The sequence below is a fragment of the Ambystoma mexicanum genome, chromosome 9 (assembly GCF_040938575.1).
Source record: "Ambystoma mexicanum isolate Mex_15411 chromosome 9, UKY_AmexF1_1, whole genome shotgun sequence".
NCBI classification, from domain to species: Eukaryota; Metazoa; Chordata; class Amphibia; order Caudata; family Ambystomatidae; genus Ambystoma; species Ambystoma mexicanum.
The window spans coordinates 38900591-38922051 of NC_090931.1; the positions used below are offsets into that span (position 1 = coordinate 38900591).

Sequence of the window (21461 nt, forward strand, 5' to 3'; positions counted from 1 at the left end):
TTGACTCTGAGGTTCCTTGCGAGGACCAGTAAGTATCAAGTTCATAGAGTTCAATATGTCCGATGTTCACTTTTGTTCCCCCCCCCCCCTTCCTTCCTTGTCTTGCAGCTGAGTTTGTGAGAAGATGCTCTTGTGGTAGCTGATGGCGCTCAGGTAAGAGTCTGTATTACGCTGTCCGGGAAATGTTGCACGTGTTTAACGTGTTGTTTTTTCTCTCTCTTTGCAGGTGCGGCACATGAAGATGTGGAGAGTTATAGAATAATGCCTCCGGTGGTAAATCAGGAAAGTCTATGGTGATAAGAGTTATATTTGTTGGTTTTCCCGGCTCACCTTGTTGGTTTCTTTTGTCCCCCAGGTGCCGGAGTTCGCTGAAGAAATGATGGAAGCAGTGCCGAATCGAAAGATGCTGCGAGGACTGGTGAGTATGGCGCGGCGCTGCAGCTGGAGATGTGACGCATACTGAAATGATGTCCTTTCCAGGTCCGGAGGCGAGATGGATCCGTAATCAGGTGAGGAATTCGAAAATAGTTCGTTTTCTAACCTTGTCCTTTTCTTTCCTCTTTGTTTTAGGAGCTCCAGATTCGAGGCGGGCGTGGCAGAAGACTGGATGCTAACTGCAGGCACGGTGAGCGTTACGCTGCTGGATTCAGAATAACGCGAAGCGTGTGCTACTGTTCGGGCGTGGTTTAAATAGCCTCCAAAGTAGTTCCAGGTAAGAAGTTCCCCAGAACCACGCCCGAGTAAAAAATAGTCCCTGTAATAAAATAGTCCCATCCAAGCCTCACGTTGGCTTGGATTCACTTGCAGCATGGTCTGCATCAGGTAAGTAAAGTCTATGAGCCTGGCGCCTATGGCGCCAGGACTGATTTCTATGATGAGCCTGGTGCCTAAGGCGCCAGGACTGAACACAACAGCCCCCAGCCGGGGCTGTTGGGGTTTTAATAAGTATCTGGATGCCTGCTCCCAGAGCTGATGGGCTTGGTCCTGATGCCCGGGGGTAGGTATCATGACATAAGCGTACATATCTTAAAGTGAAATATACAAATGTAGTTCAGTTGACTTTCCCTTTAGACGAAAGTGTTCAAGACAAAAGAGCATTGGGCTTTAATAAAAAGTAATGAACACCAGAAAATTAACATGAGAGAGCAAATGTTCTAATAAATATGCCCGCAAAGTATAAAAGGTGGTCACCTTCTAAACCCAGCAGTCTGTAGCAAAATATTTCCTGGAAAACAAAATCCCAAGTGCTTGTTTTTTTGTGGGCAATCGTCTGCAGTTGGACCATGACAACCTGGTTAAAATCCTGGTAGTCAAATACTTGAGCAAGCTTGCAACCTAAAAAAAACAAACAAGGGACTGCGTCCGCCCTCTGAAAAGAAAGTTACTGTCCACCCACATGTATCCTTTAATTGTGCCCTGAAAAGCAGCCACAATCGGGGAAAAATAAATGCATCAGTCCCCAGGATAGCAACCTCTCTTGCCACATCCTAGACTAATATTCATGGCTCACTTGTCCTCTCACCATTTTCCCTCATCACCCCCAAGTCTGGCTTTGAACAATACTCTGTTATATAAAATAAAAATAACTTGGAAAGTACATATACCATAGTAAGGTACTTACACACATATAATAATGTATTTCCTATAGAATGCTACACACCCATAGGTCTCAGAGCGCTGACATAACAGAAGACCTTATTATCCCACAGAGTGGTACTCAATTTATCGGCCTCGGAAGGAAGAAAGGCTGAGTTGACCCTGCTGGAATTCAAACCTGCCACAGCAGGCTACGCACAGATATGTGACACAGCCCTGTCCCTTCTCTACTCTTCTATTTCTGATACTCTTGATGCTCTTGCCCCTGTCATGAGTATCCGTTTGAAGTCCAAAGCCAAGTGCAATTCCTGGTATGACTCTGATATAGCTACACTTCAACGTAAGTGTAGGGCGGCTGAGAGGAAATGGAGGGCTTCTTGTTCATCCTCTGACAAACTGGCCTGCCGCCTGCTCCAAAGGCAATACCGACTCTCTGTCTGCACTAAGAAGAGTCCACATTCAACCCTGTGTCTCTTCCGCATCTAACAACTTGGCCAAACTCTTTAAAATCTGCAAGGAGCTGGCCAACCCAGCTGCAGTCTCCATCCCTCCTCTCGCATCCCAGGCTCTTTGCCATGCCTTTGCCTCTCACTTTATCTCTAAAACCCAGGACATCTTGTCCACCCTCTCTTCTGCTGCCCTTCCTCTCCCCTCTCCGTCTCTGCTTGCTTTCCCTCCTCCAGCTACCCCCCACCCTCTTTCTCTTCCTTTCCTCTTTTCTCCCCTGATGAGGTCAATAGACAAGTCCGATCTATGAAAGCCTCATCAAAACAAGTCAATCCCATCTCCTCTAAAACCATTAAGGACCACAATGATACCCTCGCTCCGGCCCTTGTCGATTCCTGCAACCTCTCCTTTGCTTCTGGATCTCACTCCCCCCCCCCCCCCCTCTGAAACACTCCATTGTGCATCCTCTGCTCAAGAAACCCACAGCCGATCCTTCTGGCCATCTCTAAGCTAAACATTCATTCCAATTCTGTTGGCTCTCTCCATGACCAGCAATCTGGCTTCAGAGCTGCCAGAAGCACGGAAACTGCTCTCCTGAACATCCGTGAAGATCTGCTCTCCAACCTTGACTCTAACATTCCCTCTGTCCTCATCCTACTTGATCTCTCCTCTGCCCTCGACACAGTCAACCACACCTCCCTGCTCAACTGTCTCCGTGACAACCTGGGTATCCCTGATCAGGCTCTGGCCTGGCTGACCTCTTTCCTCTCTGATCGATCCTCCCCGGTACAACTTGGGTCCTTCCTTTCATCAATCTCTTCTCTACCTGTGGTGTTCCCTGGGGTCTAACCTCTCGCCCTGTCTTTTCAACCAATACCTGGCAGCTCTCTCCTACTGCATTTCCATTTTCTCCTCAAACTTCCAGTGCTATGCTGATGACACTCAGCTCATTATCAGGCTGCCATCTCCTCTCCCTCCCTCATCTATGATTGCCTAATTGCCTTCAAAATTGGTGTACTGCCAATGATCTTTGTCTAAATACCAACAAGACTGAGATCCTCCTCATCGGTACACCTTCACCATCCTTTCCCCTCACTCTCTGGCCGGCCTCTGTTGACCCTCCTCCTACCCATACCTGCGAGGCCAAGAACCTCGGGGTCATCTTTGACTCTACACTTTCCTTCTCCGCACACATTTCTGACGTTACTTCACCTCCTCAGAGGTACTCTGCCTTTCCTCTCCTTTCCCCAGAAGCTCAATGTCTCTCATGCTCTGGTTCTCTCCAGGTTGGACTACTGTAACAGCCTCTTTCTAAATCTACCTGCCTCCACTCTCCGCCCTCTACAATTAATCCAGAACAGGACTGTGAGACTTGTCCTTGGCCTCAAGCCCTGGGATCGTATCTCCAGTTCTGAAATCCCTCCATGGGCTCCCAGTGGATGCAAGGATTACATTTAAAACCCTCTGCATTGTCCAAGGCTTTCTGGGGCCTAGGTCCAAAATATCTTCAACTATCCCTCCGCAAATACCTCTCCCTTCGAGCCCTTCGCTCCTCTACTTCTAACTCCCTCAAGGTCAGTCGTTTTTCAAAGAAACAAGCTGGGGGCAGATCTCGAATGGGGCCTTCCTTTGGGACAGCCTCCCGGCCACCTTGAAACTTGGGGAGAACCATCTCTGGTTCCGGAAGCACCTCGAGACCTTCCTCTTCGCTTCCGCCTTTGCCCCTCTTCTCCCCTGCTGACCTTTCTCTCTTGGAACATGAACCTGGACACCCCCTGTCCTTTGGGCCCATGTACCTGTTCACCCTGCCTCCCTCCTGCACTGCCTCCGGGCCATCCATTGCACTGGGTTCTGTATCTGTACCCATACAGTCCCCCATTCTTACTCTGCACTTATCAGATATACCCTATCTGAGTAATCTTGCACTGCCACTTGCTGGCTGCACTACCACCTTTTCATTGCCTGTATTTATTTATTTAACATATTTTTTATTCTCTCCTCTGTTCTGCACTTTCCACTTCTCCCCCTTCCACGGGCTTTCCCCCTTTTCCCTTCTCCATGCACTTGTGCGTTCTTAATGTCACTGGGCCTAGTAAGATTGTTCCCCCATCTTGACCGGGGGACTACAAATACCAGAATGCAATGCAGCAAAAAGCAAAAAATGGCCTTGGGTTTTGAAAGGCTTATAACAAAATGTAATGTTTAAAGGTTTACCTGTTTGTGTTTGTCAAATGCAGGGTTCATCAATGGTGTGATGAAAATATTACATTGTACCAAAAATAAACACTTTTTGGTGTTAAATATGAACATCTGAAAATAATATAGTTAGTTTAAAACTGTTGTGTGTGATATTGGCCTGGAAGACGGCGTAAATTTAGGCAACTAACTTGTGCTTTCAGAATGAAATGTCCATTTGCATTTCTTCACATGGAAAGGTTACGTGCATCTTGTCCAAAACAATGGTCCCTTAAATAAGCCATCATTTATAAATCGCTCCTAATATAAAAACTATGTTTGAAGAAAGAAAGTGCTAAGCAGCAATTAAGGAGCCTGCAGCTTCTGATGGGCTGCTAGGTGCGGGTGCTCTAGAGAGCCACAGCAGGGTTGGGAAGTGACCGTGGCCTCATGCAAGCTTTCTACATGGAAGCCTCACATGGCTTATCTTTTAATGCCGACTGTGGCCACAAACTGAGACACTGAAAAATCCATGTTGGGCAAATTTCTGTAAATACAAATATTTGTCAGTCATCAAGGGCTATTTTGAGGAATTTTAGCCAATTTTGAGACATGAATCTGCAATCACAAAAATGCCTCATTTTTGCATACAATTCCTCAAAATAGCTCTGACCACTGACTAATGCAGCTTATTTCTTTACAAAGAAAACAATGTAACATTGAATGTGCAGTGTTCTTTGATAAGGTCATGGGACAGGTGGTGAAGCAATGGGAGAAACAAGCATACGTGGGGTGGGGTGGGGCCCTTTTTCTATTGACTGACGGGCCCCCTCTCCAGCCGCCCATTCACTCTCAAACTTCCTCCCATTCCCGCTCACACTAAGGCACCACTGGGATAGGGGAAACTGTGTTTTTCAGTTTAAACCTAGGAAGCACATTTTCTTCCGGGGGGTGTTTTACCGGTTTTTATCGGATTTCACTGAAAACAGGAAAGCCTACTTAGAATCAAGTGGCTGAAGGAACACTTGCTTAAGTCATTTTTATTACATTAGTAGCACGTTTACAGTTTCAGTTATGCCCTTAAATCCCAGAACACTGCATTGAAATAATACTGGTAGGTACTTCAAGCACAATGTTTGATGTTGCTGTTTGATGAAAATAGTTCAAAGACGATCCCAGGAGGATGTGTTTTGGGCGGGAGGGGTTTAGACAGGAAGGGGTTAGGAATTGGGATTAGTATGGGCAGGAAAATAACCAAACAACACCTACAAGCTTTGTGTCCCTTCCCATACCGCACTCTGCCTCCTAGCTGCACTACAATGCAATAGTTGTGGTTTATATGTGGCTCTTTAGCGCCACCTAATAGCCAAGATTAAAGATGTCTATTTTTTGGGCATGGCCACCACCAGCGCTCTGCACAGGAATTCACAAGAGTGTCAACTTTAAACTGGACTTGTGCACCCCTCATATCAAGCTGAATCAACACAAATGTAGATACCCTACAGCATAGCCAGCATTTTGTTGAAAACCAAGTACAAAAATGGAAATAATTTAGAGAAATGCAAGTGAAGCTTAATCATGGCTGAGGCTAGACATCCAAGAACAGACTGGGTGACTCAAAGTGCTTGTCTGCAAGGCACCAAGATTGCCTTTCCTCATTCAAGAGGTGCAGTCAAAGAAATTGAGCAAGCACTTTGTCAGACCACTTGGCAAATCATCCCATGAAAGATAGTTCTGCTTTGCTGCTGGCTGCATAATTCAAAAGGATGTTATGGAAAATTGAAAGTCGATCATTCCCCACATACCTGCCGTGTGTCTAGCCGCGATTTCTCAGTGGGGTAGAGTCGATCATTCTCTCCTCGTTAACCATCCTTATGGAAGAGTGAGTGCATCCCATCGTCCCCTAGGCTGCATTCGTCCTGTGCTTCTCCACAAAACACCTCTATATTCCAGGATGTGACTGTTGAACGGTGTCACAGGTGCCAAATCCCCCCTCTTTAAACCCAAGACCCCAGATGAGGGCACGCAGAGGAAGTAGCCCACACCCTGCGACCTTCGCTTGCATCGTCCCGTGGGATGACAGCAGGATAGTACTTCCATTCCTGACTTGAGATCTCCACAGGGGTAAGGGTGGTGATAGAGGAGTTGAGGGATTAGGGAGGGTTTGGGACTTTAATCGGCTCACTTTAACATAAAAATTGCAGGTACTGTCGGAACCCACATTTTCTTACTCATGGCGAGAAAACCCCAAAATGCTCCAGAGTTATAATAGAACCTCAAGTTCTGTCCATCCATACTCCATATTTGTTGTGCAAAAAGGAACCAGTTATGTTATATTATAAGGGTATTTATTGAGCATGGACCTAGCTTCGGGAAGCAACAAAGAGCTTTACAATCATATGGGGAAGAACCCTGAGAGAAGCAGAGAAAGGAGTGGGAAGCTAATTGCGGAGCGTGAGGGTGGGCATTTGACGTTAAGGAATATACAAGCAACCTGGGGGAGACAGTGGGGAGCAGATCACTGAGTCTCGGGTGGGGTCAGGGTGCAGTAGTGTGTCGGAGAAGAGGCAATACTGTTCTGGACAAGAAAGGAAGATCTAAGTGGGCTATCCAGAAATAGATCCCCTTATGGTGAGCAACGCATGCCACCTGTCACAGGTGAGTTTGGCATGGCAGTTATAAAAGGGAGAGGTGAAATAAGTGAAGGAGTGGGAAAGGTTTGAAATGAAGGTGAAACAGCAGTGCCAGAGAGGAAGAAGGAAGGATGGATGGCATTGCCAGGAAAAGGGAGACCAGCTGGGGTTGAGAAGTGGCAGAGGGAATCTAGTTGTTGGAAGGATAACCCAGAGTGGCTTAAGAGGAGAGTCAGAGTAAAAGAGAGGGCATCTTTGAGAGATATTGTGGGAGAAATAATGAAGTAAGGTTGTAACTGGGCAACTGAGATCAATAAGTCAATGTAGAAAAAAGAGGGGCCAGAGACTGGTTAAGAAAGAGGATCAGGGCAGAGAATCTGGTAGGACTGAAAGGAGGATCTGATGAAAACAAAAGCGGGTACTGGCCACAATGGCAAAGACAAGACAGCAAAAGAAAGCAGGAAGAGTGGAGAATTTGAACGTGTTATGTTATGTTAATCCGAATTTATAAAGTGTGAATTTACACCAATAACAGCAACATTGCGCAAAAAAAAGAAGAGAACAACTGGAGAGCCAGAGAAAGGAATCAGAACAGCTGGGTCTTGAGTAATTGTCGGAACAGAAGATGGTTCTCAGTTACACAAAAGGGAGCAAGGCAGTTTGTTCCAGAGGGTTGCCTCTGCCACCGTAAAAGACTTGGCCCCCCACCGGCGAACGTTTGAACCTAGGCATGCTCTTACCTTCAAGCTTGAGAATGCGTATAAGGACAAAAGTGCGTAGGCAAAAAAGTTTGAAATATCCATTTTTGCAGACCATACTGACCTTGGCTTCTGCTGAAAGGGACACAGATTTTCCAGCCCAGGTACTTCACCACCGCAACTGAGATCAGAAGCGGACCAAGAGAAGTCGGCCAAAAGGCCTGTGTCCAGCGAGAACGTGGCAAAGGCATGTGGCGAGGGGGTTGATAATCCAGCAGGAAAGTGAGAGAGAGTAAAGGGATACTGGAAGTAGCTCAATTGGACGACGCAGAAGTTCAGTGTAGGGGAATAGGAGTCAAAGTACGGCTCGTAGGAGGGCAGAGAAAGGAAAGTGAAAGAAAGGTACAGAAGTGAGTGTGGCGCCAACAAGGGATAAAGAGGAGAGGAGAAGAAAAATAAATAAGCAGTCAAGAGAAGGGGGACCCACCAGAGAGGGAAGCTGACCCAGCAGAAGGCTCCACAAGGAAGGGACCAGTGAAGGCTAGAGGTTCTACGGGTGCTGCTGCAAGTAAACCGGGTAGAAGAAATCTGAGAAGAGAATTATATAAAAGAGACAATGGGCTTACTCGTACCTATTTGGTAAATAAGCTCAGTCGCCTTCAACCGGCTAGACCTTTGCATTCAGTGGCTCTATTGTTGCTTAGTATTTCCTACTCTCAATGTGTGACGAGGGGTGATAGGAGATTTGCGGTCTATTTCTGAGAAATAAAGACCCTGGAAACAATCTATAAGTTTCGTAAAGCTCTGAAAACCTATCTTTTTAGATAATGTGACCTTAGTTGACCTGATTTGTGTCCCCCCTCTCCAGTTCTCCTTTCTGTCCCAATTCTCCAGATATTGTGTGCTCACTTCGTAACCAATATCATCTCTGCCGTTATACGATTGAGTTCGTCCTTGTGTGTGTTTATAAATAAATCAGATCAAATCAGAATCTAGAGGAAGATTGAACCAACTGTGTGAGAAACCAGGGCTGGAAAAGTGGTGAAACCAAGGAACCTTTTCCTATGGAAGTAGAGGCTGGGAAACCAGAAAAACCTAGAGTCAACTTCCATCGGTAGATCAGGTGTATGAAGTGGGGAGGGTTGAATGAAAGCCTCTCTCAGGATAAACTGTCAAGGAGTTCCCCCCTTCTCACCTGGGTCCGGTGTTTGCCGTGTCTTCCATCGCTGCCTTCTTGCGAACGCTCCTGGTCTTGAACAGCGCTGCTCGAGTCTCATCTGGTTCCAGGTTGCGTTTAGTTCCGGGAGTGCGGAGTCCAGGAATCCGGGAGTCTGGGAAGAGCTAGTAATGCTCGGAATCAGGAAGGGGGAAAGGGTCAGGAGCGGGTAATAGCACTGGGACAAAGAAAATAATACCGCGAGCTACGAACACACGTCTGAGGCTACTCTGCAATAGCATTGAGACGCGCGGAGCCGCGGTCTCTAAATAGATCACGCCGTGTTCAGCGCATGGAGCGAGCAAGGGCTTCAGCTCTGGACGGCCATGTTGGAAGTAGTACGGAATGTAAGCCCCTTTGAGACAAGGACCAGGAGGTCCAAAAGGGGCGTGATCTGAAGTTCATGACATAAACAAAGGCAGAACCTAGGAAATGACTGCAAAGGTCCCACCAAGGGGAGTAGAGCCCCATAGAAAAGAGAGAAACTAAAACTAAGATGGCCAGCTAGAGAAGACGAGCAAAGAAAAAGAAGGCAAAGGGAATGGTCCAGGAAAAAAGCTATACAAAGGAAGAGGCCCACTTCCGAACCAAGGAAAAGAGAAAGGAAGAGATGGAGGAAAAAGGGAGAGTGAGTGGCAAGAGTGTCCCAGCGCACAAACCTATGCAAAAGACCAGCGTGAATAGGGGACCGGACAGTAACCCAAGAGGAGACAAAGATTTTGAAAAGACTGGCTGTAAGATAGGGGAGCAATCCCCAGGGGAACTGATCACCACCCTGGTAATCAAGTGTAGCAGCTTAATGTTAGGATATGTCCTCAAACTGTCCCTTTTTGTCAGGTAGACTTTGGCAACCCACATGGACCAGACGATATCAGGGTACCATAAAAATCCTAGCACCCTCATAGGAACATATAGCAGGTTATCTCTCATTCCACTTTAAGTAATGTAAAGATTCCAGACCTCAAGACAGAAACATACAATTATAGCACATTGATATGTTCACAAGACCTATTTAAAGATGGCCGCCGGGCAAGATCACTAGTATTCCTGATGACATGCTACTGTCCCAGCCCCAGCAGGCCGCCGGGGAACGTGTTATTCATGTTCGGGCATAAAACAGAAGATGAAACGAGACCGCAGCGTCACGCAACTGCTTTTATGCTGTATCCTGCCCGAAGTCTCTCATTTTTGGATTTTTTAGGTATTTAGCCAGGTAAGAGTGAAAGGGGGGTGATTACTTTACGTTCATTATATTTTGTTAGTTTCCTCATGGAACCTAGTCTCCCATGCATCCCAAAGATCATACTTTCTCTCATGCACTGAAAGGCCCACTTCTATATTCTCTAATAAGGTTATTATTTTGCACAATCAGTGGGGCAAGTTCATGTGTGTTGTATGTTACTTCCTTCATGATACACTACTATTCTATCAAGAGTCAGAAACCTGACATTGATGGTTTACCCCTGTGATGCAAACAAGAACTATTCACTCCCGTTGGTTAGTCAGACACGTCCGGAGAACAGGTTGTAGAGGAGCAGCCAATTGCCTCTGCATGATGTCCCGCCTCTCCTATTACCTGTATACTGGAAGCCCGAAATAGTGCCATCTTTGACACCAGCAGTTGTGACTATTCTGCGTCGATTTTTCGAGAAAAGATATCCACTAAAAAAAAACCTATCAGATGTATTCCCAAAGAGATGACAATCTCTTGGAGGAGATCCAAGAAGGAACATGAAAAAGAGTGAAAGAGAAGTAGGTGACGTCACAAGAAACGAGTGTGACACACTGAGAAGACTGGCTGATGAAGAGAATGTATGGACTTTTGATTTATTTATTTTTTATTTTATTTTAGTATTTATATAGCGCTGCTTATTATTACCTATGGTGTGTGGTGCTCATTTATCGACCTCGGAAGGATGAAAGGCTGAGTTTAGCCCTGCCGGGATTCAAACCTGCGTCACTGATGTCAAAGCGAGCGCTCTACTCGCTGTGCTATCGGACCTTATAGAAACTGATGACGAAGTAAAGGATTGAGTAAAGTTTCATGTGTGAAATGAAGATTGCACGTGTAAAAAGCATTGAAGAAAATGCAAGCCGTTTAATTGTACAAATGCAGCAACACAAGTAGACCAAGTGATCATAGAAGCTGGCTATACATAGTGAATAGACTGCATGTGAAGCCGCCATTATATAGAAGCTGGGCATCGATGCCACAATTTTACTAAGTTCAGACCATGAAGACAAGGACTGAAGACTGTGTCGCAACAAAGAATTAGCTGGGAGCATGGAAAGAATGGGAAGGCCTGTCTGGCCTGGTGCCAAGACTGAAGGCAGCCAAGAACTGGTTATCTACCCCCAAAGAACAGTGAACGTGAGAAGCTGAATTATCCCTCGTTAAGGTGCAACAAAGAACACCATGAGTGCTAAGTTTATTAATTCAAGACAATTAAATGCTGCAAAAAGAGCTGAATTGCGGTCTCCTGTCATGTGAACCAAGGATGGGAATAGAGTGGGCACGCCGGCTAGAACTTTGATCAGCGTTTGCCTGTACTCCCTTATATTCCCAGAGTCAGGAATACATTGCAAGGCCAAGTTCAAAGACAGTCTGCATGGCAGAAGGCATGGGTGATGAGATGTGGTGGCTTAATTGAGTATGGAGGTTAGTCAAGTCCCCTCCTCGAACCTGGGTCTGAGCTCACATGCTGCTAAGTGAATCAAATGTTCCAGAAGGGCACGAGCGTGCCAAACAATTCTAGAGGGCCGTATAACGAAGAGCCTTATAGTTTAAGAGCCAATAGAGCACCCTGTTTCTAATAGCTGATGAAGATGACCTGCACTTGGGGTGGGCATGAGCTGTCCACCTGACTGTAGAGACCCAACCACAACCCGACCCCTTATAGAAAGTATTTTTAGAAGTTCCCCTTCAGCCAACCACAATCCCCCGTAGGTTTTTCTTATTTGCCATGTAACATGACCTACATATGACACATTTTTAGTATATAAATGTGTTTTTATGAGCAATGTTTTGAGAGCTCGAGCGAACGTCCGCCGATGTCCGTTGTAACTCCCTGTTTTAGACAATTGATATTAAAACAGTAAACAAACTTGCCATCTTCCTGAGTTGGTCTAATTATTGGAGTACGGAGTTATTCTGTTTCCCATCCACCTGCATGACACGCTACCTAAATTAAGGCCCATATGGTCAAGGTAAAACCAGGTTCAATTAATGTCCTATTATTGGTGTTTGGAGGATCTCCGATAGGTCCTAGCAGGCTGCCTTTTGTCACCTTATTCAGCTCCTGAGCCGGTGAACTGGAGCGAAAACCAGAAAGTTGGCAAAGCCATTAAGTCACCCCTGCACTATTGCAACCTAATTCTCCCAGTCTGTTGTAACAGTAAGAATAACGGTTTACATAGTGGTAAATTAGTGGTTCCTAAGAAAGCCTTACATAACCAAGAACCGGGCAGACCGGACACTTAAACGAGATCCCCATGCAGGCCTCATTTGGACATGCTGTTAGAATGCCACTTGACCCACTTTTTCCAGAACGTTATTTGTTGTTTTTGTATAGCACTAACATTGCCAGGGGAATGTTTCAAAGCCCTTTGTGTGAAATAGTGTTTGGTACTATTAAAGGTGGTATTTGACAGAAGGCGTTGCAGAAATCTCTCCTGTATGCTATTCAGAAAAGTGGAGTTTTTAATTCCTTAACAACTGTCCTGAAGTCCTTCTCAAAATGTCCAGCTTCCAAAATGTTTTATTTTGCTGTGTCAAGTGGGGAGTCTGTTCAGAGAGGCTGACCTTAGCCTTCCCATGGGTTTGTATTGGAAAAGCTCTTCAATTTTGTAGTTGGCAGCTGTTGCCATGGTCAAGTAGAACCTTGCATCCTGTTTTGTTGGTGGCAGTCTATAGATTTCTGAACTTCTTTTATATGGGTCATTCTTGTTAGACTAAGTACAAGACAAGCTGCCTAGTTCTGTAGCCTTTATTTGTGCCCAGTACGTTTGCCAGATGCCCGTTGTAGATCCTGTTGCATAAGCCTGCGAGGAGATGACCATTGGGATAAAATGGTACATTTGAGTCAGCAGATGTGTGGGAGGTGCACAGAGGCAGTTGAGGTGATTGGAGACATTCCTGAAGCAGTTGTTGATCTGCAGGACCGATAAATGTCTGAGTGTTGAGCACAAGGCAGCCAAACTCAGATGGGCATCTTAGCCTCATTCATTGTTGACGTCTCTGGATTATTCAGATATCCTATTGTGGATGCACTTGCCATCGACAGTGCACGTGCTGGCTAGGGAACCGGATATGCACATTGAATGAGATGAGCGTGAGGGCATATCTTTCAGCATGCTGCAGGAGGTGCCAGTGGTAGCAAAGGAGAATGCCCACTTTACCTAGTGGGCACAGTTTGAGTGGATTAGATTAACTGAAGGACTGTCCCACTGATTGTGCAGGAACACTCAAAGCGTGTAAGGAGCATGTTGTGATCCAGGCCATTGTGGACCCTTGGTAGACAGAGGAGGGTCAGCATGTGGGGCGTATGGCCCGATCACCGGAGGAGGGCAGTTCCTTGCTTGTATTCCATAGGGTAGCCTTTGTGTTTTGGTCCAGGTGGTTGGGGAGTTGAATGACTGCTGTTCCTATGTTTGCTCAAATGATAGGATTATGATCAGCCTGGATTACCACTTTGTTTTAGTGCACTTTTACTATGGAATGTTTAAGCTTCCAGTGTACTCCATTGACCGCCTGCGATTTACATTTGTATTTATTTGAAGAAGAGGGATGTCGGTTTCAAAAGAAATGACATACAATAACACCTCTGCAGATGACAGAGGTTGTTTCCCACAAAGGGGGCCTGTACAATAGCACAAGGATGAGAACATGTGGTGACACAGTTTATGAGGGTGTAAAAATGAGGGGCATATTCCAGGGACATACCAAAACAAACAAACATTGTATAAATAAGAAAACGGGTGACATTAAACTAAGGGGTACGTGCTTCCAACTAAAAAGTACTCTTGAAATATACAAAATTGCATTATTAAGGATCACTGGGGGCAGTGGTGGAGTTGGGTAGGGAGGATGGCGAGAGAGCAAAGGGAGCTCCCTCTTTAGCAAGAAAGTGAAGTTTAAGCCGAGCTTTGACGAGATCCACAGTTGGGCTTGCTTTGATTGTTATGGGCAGTCGGTTGCAGTGGAGCGGGAGTGTAGGGAGAAAGAGCGGAAGCAAGAGGAGGCACAGGTGAGAGTATGGGATGGTGAGTTTGAGTGCAGAAGAGGATCAGATAGCATAAAATGGTGAGTAAACTGAGATGCACTCAGACGGTACCAAGGAACAAGGCCATTGATAGCTTTGTTGACTAGGAGGAGGAACTTGAAAAGAGACTGGTTGGAGGGTTGTTGTCGGTAGGTAGAGGTGCGGGAGGATCTGGGTAGGTTGTGCAGAATACAGGTAGCAACGTTGAGGACTTTCTCTAGAGGGGGGAAGAAGTAGAGAGGAAGGCCAAGGAGTAGGCTTGAGCAGTAGTCAAGTATGCTCAGCACATAAGTGCAAAGTAGAGTTTTTGGAAGAGTGGTTAGTTGGAAAAAAATAACAATTTCCAAATGTTGCAGAGGTTAAAAGGAGCAGCAGAGGCAGTGATAAATTGTTGCAGTCATAGGGCGCTATCAGAGGACCCCAAGATTGTGAGCTTTGAGTGAGGGAGCAAGAAGTCAAGTGGGAAGGAAAAAGGAAAGGAGAGGAGAGGAGAGAGGAGAGGAGAGGAGAGGGGAGGGGAGGGGATGGATGACGGAAGCCAGGAGGAAGCTGACTTCTGTTTTTGAAGAGTTCAACATGAAGCAACAGAGAGCCATCCCGTGATGAATTGCAATGAGACCGTTCATAATCTGTTCCAAGATTGATCGGGTGAAGGAGGGAAATGAGAAAAAGATTGGAATGCCATCAGCAAAAAGTTGATAGTGAAAGCCGAAGAATGAGATAAGTCACTGACCCTTGGGAGACGCCAACAGGGAGGAGAGTGGGGTCAGATAGGTTTGTGAGTTCCATCAGGTAGAAAGTGATTCCGGCAAGAGCAGATTTGCGAAACCCAAGGTCCTGGAGGGTGAGTAGAACAGAGGAGTGGTCGGCAGTATCGAAAGCCCAGAAAGTTCCAAAAGGATGAGCATAGAAGCCACCTTGGACTTGGAGTGGTGAGCCTTAGAGAGAATGTTGGAGAGATGCATGAGGGTAGTCTCTGTGAAGTGTTTACTATGGAAGCCAGATTAAAGTGGCTCTCTAAGGCCGTTATCCTCAAGGTATTTAGTGATGCGATCGAAGACCACTCACTCTAGGGCCTTTGAATAATGGGGAAGTAGAGAAACTGGGTGATAGCTTGCTGGGAAGTTTGCACCAGCAGAGGGTTTCCTCGGTAGTTGTAAGACAGTTGCAGATGAGAGAGAGAGAGAGAGAGAGAGAGAGAGAGAGAGAGAGAGAGAGAGAGAGAGAGAGAGAGAATTGAGACTAAGTCTTTGACCATTTGAGGAGAAAAAGGGTTGATAGGAGCGCAGAAATTGGTGGCACTGAGAAGGATGGATGTTAATTCAATAGGAGAGGTAGGAGAAAAGTAGTCTACAGTAGAAGAGGTAGGGGCAAGGTGATGGACAGAAGCAGGATCAGGGAGGGAGTGAGAGGAGGGCTGTGAGAGTGTCGCACAGTTAAGAGGTGAGCAAAGTCATTAGGAGAAAAGGGGGAGGCGATGGATATTGGCTTGGGAGGTGTGAGCAAAGACTGGGATGTCGATGAAAGTTTGTGATGTTGATTGCGAAAGAAGGAGATTAGGTTTGTGAAGTAGGAGGATTTGGCAGAGTCCAGAACAGAGGTTAGGGCAGCAAGGGAATTTTATATGTAGACTAGAAGTAGTGTAGGAGGCCTCAATTGGTGCCAGCATCGTAGGTCACGGCACATGCTTGTTTTGATGGTCTTCATTTTAGATGTGATCCAGGCCCGAGGATGGAAGGTGTGAATGTGCGAGCAGGATATTGTTTATCAAATCGAGTCATAAATGCAAAGTGAAAGACAGAGAAAGCATGTTTAATGGAAGAGGCATGTATAAGGGAAAGAGACCGGAGAAAGGACCTCACATTATCGAGGTAAGGGGTAAGAGAGTCCTGACTGAATTTCCCCTTAGGCATTGATGAGGGGAGTTGAGTTGATAAGCCTTCCTTTATGGGGTGTGATTGATTGCCAGAGTTGAATGGTTTTTGAAAATATTATTGGGTGAAGATCTTGGCTTATTTCTGATAGTCTGGCGTGAACTTCTAGTCGGTAGATGGGGCATTGTTCGGCACCATTTTCAGGTTGGGTGGCTTAAGACAAATCCGAGTGAGCCAAGATTATGCTGCAAACAGACTAGGCCCATGTGAATGTATTTGGCTAACCTCAGGGGAACACTAAAATCCAGAACCCTTAAGATGTCTGTGATAGAAGCTAACTGGTAGAGGGTGGTGGTTAATGGCAGTTTCCAGGTTGGCAGTGACACCTTGGAGTACTGTTCTAGAGCAAAATAAATGGCTGTTAAGACACGTGGACGAGCATCCGATTGATGGTGGTTTCCTGAACAGGGGGCTGAGCCAGGGCTTTGTCCTGATCTCCTAATAAATGGAGAATTCAGTGAGGGCATGAACGCTACAGGAAATGGGTCACGTTCCCCTGGTGGTACCTTGAGCAGGCTAGAGGGCTGGAAGGGCCACTTGTGCTGAGATGCTTTCTCGACTCAAGGCATCCAGCACCCAGCTCTGGCTGCCATGCTGTTAGTGTCAGAAGTGAAACGGATACGACTGGGTTCTTCCATAAAAGTTGAAATTGAAACATACTAATGTGAGTACGTTCACAGTGCTCACTTACCTCTAACTTGTTACGGTTTACACTGTTAACCTTTTTTTATTTTTAAGAATCGAAATATGACTTGATGGCACGCTTGCTTTTACAAATCATATTGGTTTCTGAGAACTAATCTTGATTGCAATTTTGCTTCTGTGAATTAATGGTCAGTCGCCTGATCAGTAGACTGTCTTATTTCAGAAGTAGCGTTCACCATAGACTAGGTCAGAAACTAGAGTCTTGTTGTTTCTCCCTTGGAGCCCCACACCCGGCAAGATAACTCATCCTTGTATAAAAGAGGTCCTCACTGATGTTGCCCCCAAGTAGTCCTGTGCTAAACAATCATTGCGTTGAAAGTGATGAGGATGCCTGCAACGTGTCATACTTTTGGTACTATCTGCCAGCCTGAGCCAGGAGGACTTGCTCGTCAAAATTTCATGCATACATGGGAAGCTGCCTTTGGTTGCATTTTTTAAAGTTTATAAACTTTTGTTAACAGGGTTTATCTCAACCTTTCCCTCTCCCAGTTATCCTCCTATCTCTTTCTCTCTCTTGCTATCTGGTTCTCTCTCATTGCCCCTCTCTCACTCCCTCAATCGCTTCTTTGCTCTTTTGCTCCATCTGTCCTTGTTTGCATGGTATTTTCTCTCGCTCTCATCCATCGCTCCACATTACACTCACTCCTTTTCCCTTCTTCCTCCTTTCTCTCCTCATCCCTTCCATGGGCTCTGTCTGAAGTTTTGGAAACCAGACTCCTTTGCTATATCTCTCACTCTCCCTCCCTTTGGCTAAAAGTATCAGAAATATCAATCTTAACCTCTTTCAGTATTTGGACGTCAACTCACTTTTCTTGTTTGTTTCAACATTCTTTCTCTCACTGTCTTATCACATCTGTTTCTCGAATGCCTTAATTTGGGTATCTCTGGTTTATATTATTTTCTTCTGATTCTTTCTCTCACCATAGCACATGATCATACTCTGCCTTTTATCTCCTGATTCTTACCCTCCACTCTGCGCTCCCTAACTTTCTCTCTGTCTACTTTTTTCTGTCCTCCTCTCTCTTCCTCTTCATTTTCCCAGCCCCATATATAACCCCCTTTCTCCCTTAGAGGTGAGACAGCTATTGTGTAACCTATTTTAACCATAACCACATCTCTCTCCTCACAGGATGAAAAGGGCTCAGTTTGGGCCTCATGACTGGCTTTCGATGCCTGTGCCACCTGGATCCACCTGGCTGTTGATGGACACCCTCGAGCCTGAGACAGCCTACCAGTTCAGTGTCCTAGCCCAGAACAAACTAGGCACAAGTTCCTTCAGTGAGGTGGTCACCATGAACACTCTAGGTGAGGAGTGGGGAATGAATGGCAAGGATTGAGCATGGGCGGGTTGTGGTCAGCACCTTACTTCCTGTCTTTTGTCCTATCGGAGTAGGATACTCATGGAGACCCAACATTTACATTGAAATCTCAAAGAGAATGACCGCTGCTTCCTCGCGCTTATGACTGTGCCCTCCAGAACATAGTTGCAAAACCTTTGCATGTGTGAATTGCACATGTGAGTTACAAGTTGGAATTTCAAACGATCATTCATATGAAGTGCTCTTCTTTCAAGGTCATTTGCAAAGAGTACATTTCTTTTAAAAAGTGCCACAGAAACGACTAAGTGCCACTGTATTCAATCACCAGTAAATTATACAATACAAAGACAGGACTGCCTGGAACTGTACCTCAAGCCTATTTAGATACTTTCATGAAAAATAAGTCTAATCAAAAGTCCTAGCCAAGCAAGCTTTACGTGTCACAGTTCTAAGTGTGTGGAATTCTTTCCCAGTCATAGTTCCAAGCCTGTGCAACTCTTTCCCTGTCGAGGTTCGAAGCCTGTGGATTTCTTTCCCACCCACGGTTCTAAACCTGTGAAAATCTTTTCCTGTCTCAGTTCAAAGCCTGTGCAACTCTTTCCCTGTCGCAGTTCCAAGCATATGGAACTTTTTCCCTGTCACAGTTCGAATCCTGAGAAAATCCTTCCATGTCTCAGTTTCAAGCTCTTGGAATTCTTTTCCCATTGCAGTTTCAAGCTCTTGGAATTCTTTTCCCATTGCAGTTCCAAGCTCTTGGAATTCTTTCCCTGTCACAGTTCCAAGCCTATGGAACTCTTTCCCTGTCACAGTTCCAAGCCTGTGGGACCCTTTCCCTGCCATTGGTTCTAAGCCTTGCAACTCTTTCCCCGTCTCAGTTCGAAGCCTGTGGAACTCTTTCCCTATCTCAGTTCCAAGCCTGTGGAACTCTTTTCACTGTTGCAGTACCAAGTGTGTGGAAATAGTTTCTTTTTTTTTTCTTTCTATTTTTTAATTTGTATTTTTGGTTTGTTAAAACCTTTATAGAATACATGAAAAAATGTGAATATTATAAAAACATAAAAATCAATTCATACAACATAGGGGGTTAAGAAACCAGGGTAAGTGAAGCAGCAAAAGAAGTCCAGAAATGTCAAAGAATGAAATCCAGGAAGGAACAGAGAGAAAGGGAGTAACAGGAAAAAGAGCATATGGCAATCTAGTAAGCAGAGTTGCGACACACAGAGTACCTGTCTGCTGCTGCTCTTATGGTGTTGTGACTCCACTCCAATGCGATTCAGATGGCGGTGGCCATCTTGGATTTCACAGCGTCAAATGCAGTCCGTTTCCTGAAATGGCGCCATCTTGGGATGGGACTGTTGCCATGGAGATGCCAACGCTTCCATAAGGAAGCGAACGCGGACTGTTTCCAGCCCTCCTCGGAGTTGGGCAAATGCCTAACATCCTCTTACTTCTCTCCGACGTCCAGAGCTCTGTATTCGCCCTCATAACGGATTGACAGCTCCACAAGTAACCGAATGGTAGAGGAATGGGAGTCCTTGTCCCCACAGGGGGAGTCTCTCCCGGTGAGGTCCCACTTGCCCCCATCCCTAGGGAGGGTGTTGCAGAATGGTCTCATCTCCCTAGGCTCATAGGGGGGAGCTCCCCTCTCGGGAGAATGGACAAATTCTCTCGATCTGTCACACTGCCCAGGCTATGCCTTCTCTCCTCCTGCACCACCAGTGTCTCTCCCTCCTCCTTCTGATGATGCTTTACTGCGTTCTCCTGAAGATGCTCTACCGCCTCCTGCTGATGATGCTCTTCCGCCTCCTCTTGATTATGCTTTACCACCCTTTCTCTCTTCTGATATCTTATCACCACTTCTTGATACATAGGGTCTTACCACCTCCTCCTCCTGTTACCTCACCACCTCCGCTTGTTCTATCCCCACCTCCTCCTGTTCTCTACACACGTCCTCCTGTTCTCTCACCACCTCCCCCATTCTCTCACCACCTCTCTCTCCACACCGCCTCCTGTTCTCTCGCCTCCTCCTCCCCCCCTGTTCTCTCACCACCTCCTCAACATATCTTTCCTACTAATACATTTCATCCTCTCACAGATTCCTCTTATTGATAGATACTCATCAGCTGCAGCTGTCCTCAAACATTTCCAGCAGGGTGCCATAGTGAAGCTCATCACCTACCTCATCTGATATCTCACCTCTGGCAATGATATCTGTGGCAAGTTCGGGCATTTCATGCCTGCCAGAATAAGATCACCTCCCATATCATACATGTCCTGCATTGAGCAGAAAAACTATGTCTGAGACTCAGTAACTGAACTGTTTGACTCAAATAGATACTATAGGCCCCTTTTGGCAGGAAAGAAGGCACAACCTTCAAAATAAACCATTCTTCCGAAAAAGAGAAGAAAAGGCTGCTTAGAAGACAGATCCTGGGGCTTACTCTCTCTCTCCTAGGAGTGTATTTATGAAGAGGAATCTGTGTGCGGACACATTTCATTAGCAGAAAATGTTACTTTCCCTGTTGATGTTTTTTTTCCGATGAATCCTTCTCCCACAGATTCCTCATTTCCCTCCCTCCTGCCCTTCATTATAAGAGATTCAAAATAAAGAAAAAGGTCTCTGTTCAAATTCTCCCTAGTAATGTATTCCCTCAGCTACAGAACACAGCGGAAAGGGATAAAATGAAGATCATGGGGGTGTGGTGTGCGCAATGTATGTTATGGTGGCGTCACTTCCGGAACCATAGAGGTGAGCCGTCGGAGGAGGTGGACACCGAGCTACACCACACCCCCTATTGGAAAAGATTAAAGACAGTTGCTGAATTTCCATCTAAGATAATGAAAATGTGGAAGGAGAATCCATTGTAAAGAAAATGAACGCAGGTTAGTAATTATTTCTTCACCTCATCTTGTCTAACCGCTGCCTCCTTGTCGCTCACGGCCCTCTCTGGATATCTTTCTTTCTCATCCTGTTGTCTTTCCACCTACTAGTGCTTTCCCACCCCCCCACTTCCATTTCCTCCATCACCTGTTTCCCACCTCCTCCTTTTCGTGTCCCCACAACGGCTTTTTTTCTCCACTCACATCACCTCCTCCTCTCCTTAAGATACCTCCAAACCAGCCTCCTCTTGCCTCCAGCATGATCCTTCTGTCCATTTCTCTTCGGACGCCCACACACATTTGCCAAACCATACATCCTTTATAGGGGCGTGGCCCCCCTGCTTGGGACCGCCACTCCTCCATTTTTTCTCAGGTTTGGTGGAGAATTGCTTGTTGAATAGAATCTGTTGTATTGGATTCATTTTTTCGAACTTTTTATTAAGTTTTGTAAGAAATGTAACACACCATGACCAGTCAATATATGTAATCACATATTCCCCTACAAATCCTGAAACCCAACCCCCCCTCCTCAAATGATACATGAACGTTAACATGCCACCCCGAGCACCCTCCTCCACACGTTTCTCTTTGAGTCTG

The 21461-nt window shown here is 45.8% G+C and overlaps 1 protein-coding gene across 7 annotated transcripts in view; it reads left to right on the forward strand.

Moving 5' to 3' along the window:
* IGSF9B (immunoglobulin superfamily member 9B) overlaps positions 1–21461 on the forward strand; it is a 1213970-nt gene that overhangs the window by 791281 nt on the left and 401228 nt on the right. For all 7 annotated transcript variants that reach the window (XM_069614121.1, XM_069614116.1, XM_069614120.1 and 4 more), the window contains exon 13: positions 17795–17970. In XM_069614121.1, the coding sequence (XP_069470222.1) occupies positions 17795–17970 (176 nt within the window). The remainder of the gene's footprint in view (positions 1–17794; positions 17971–21461) is intronic.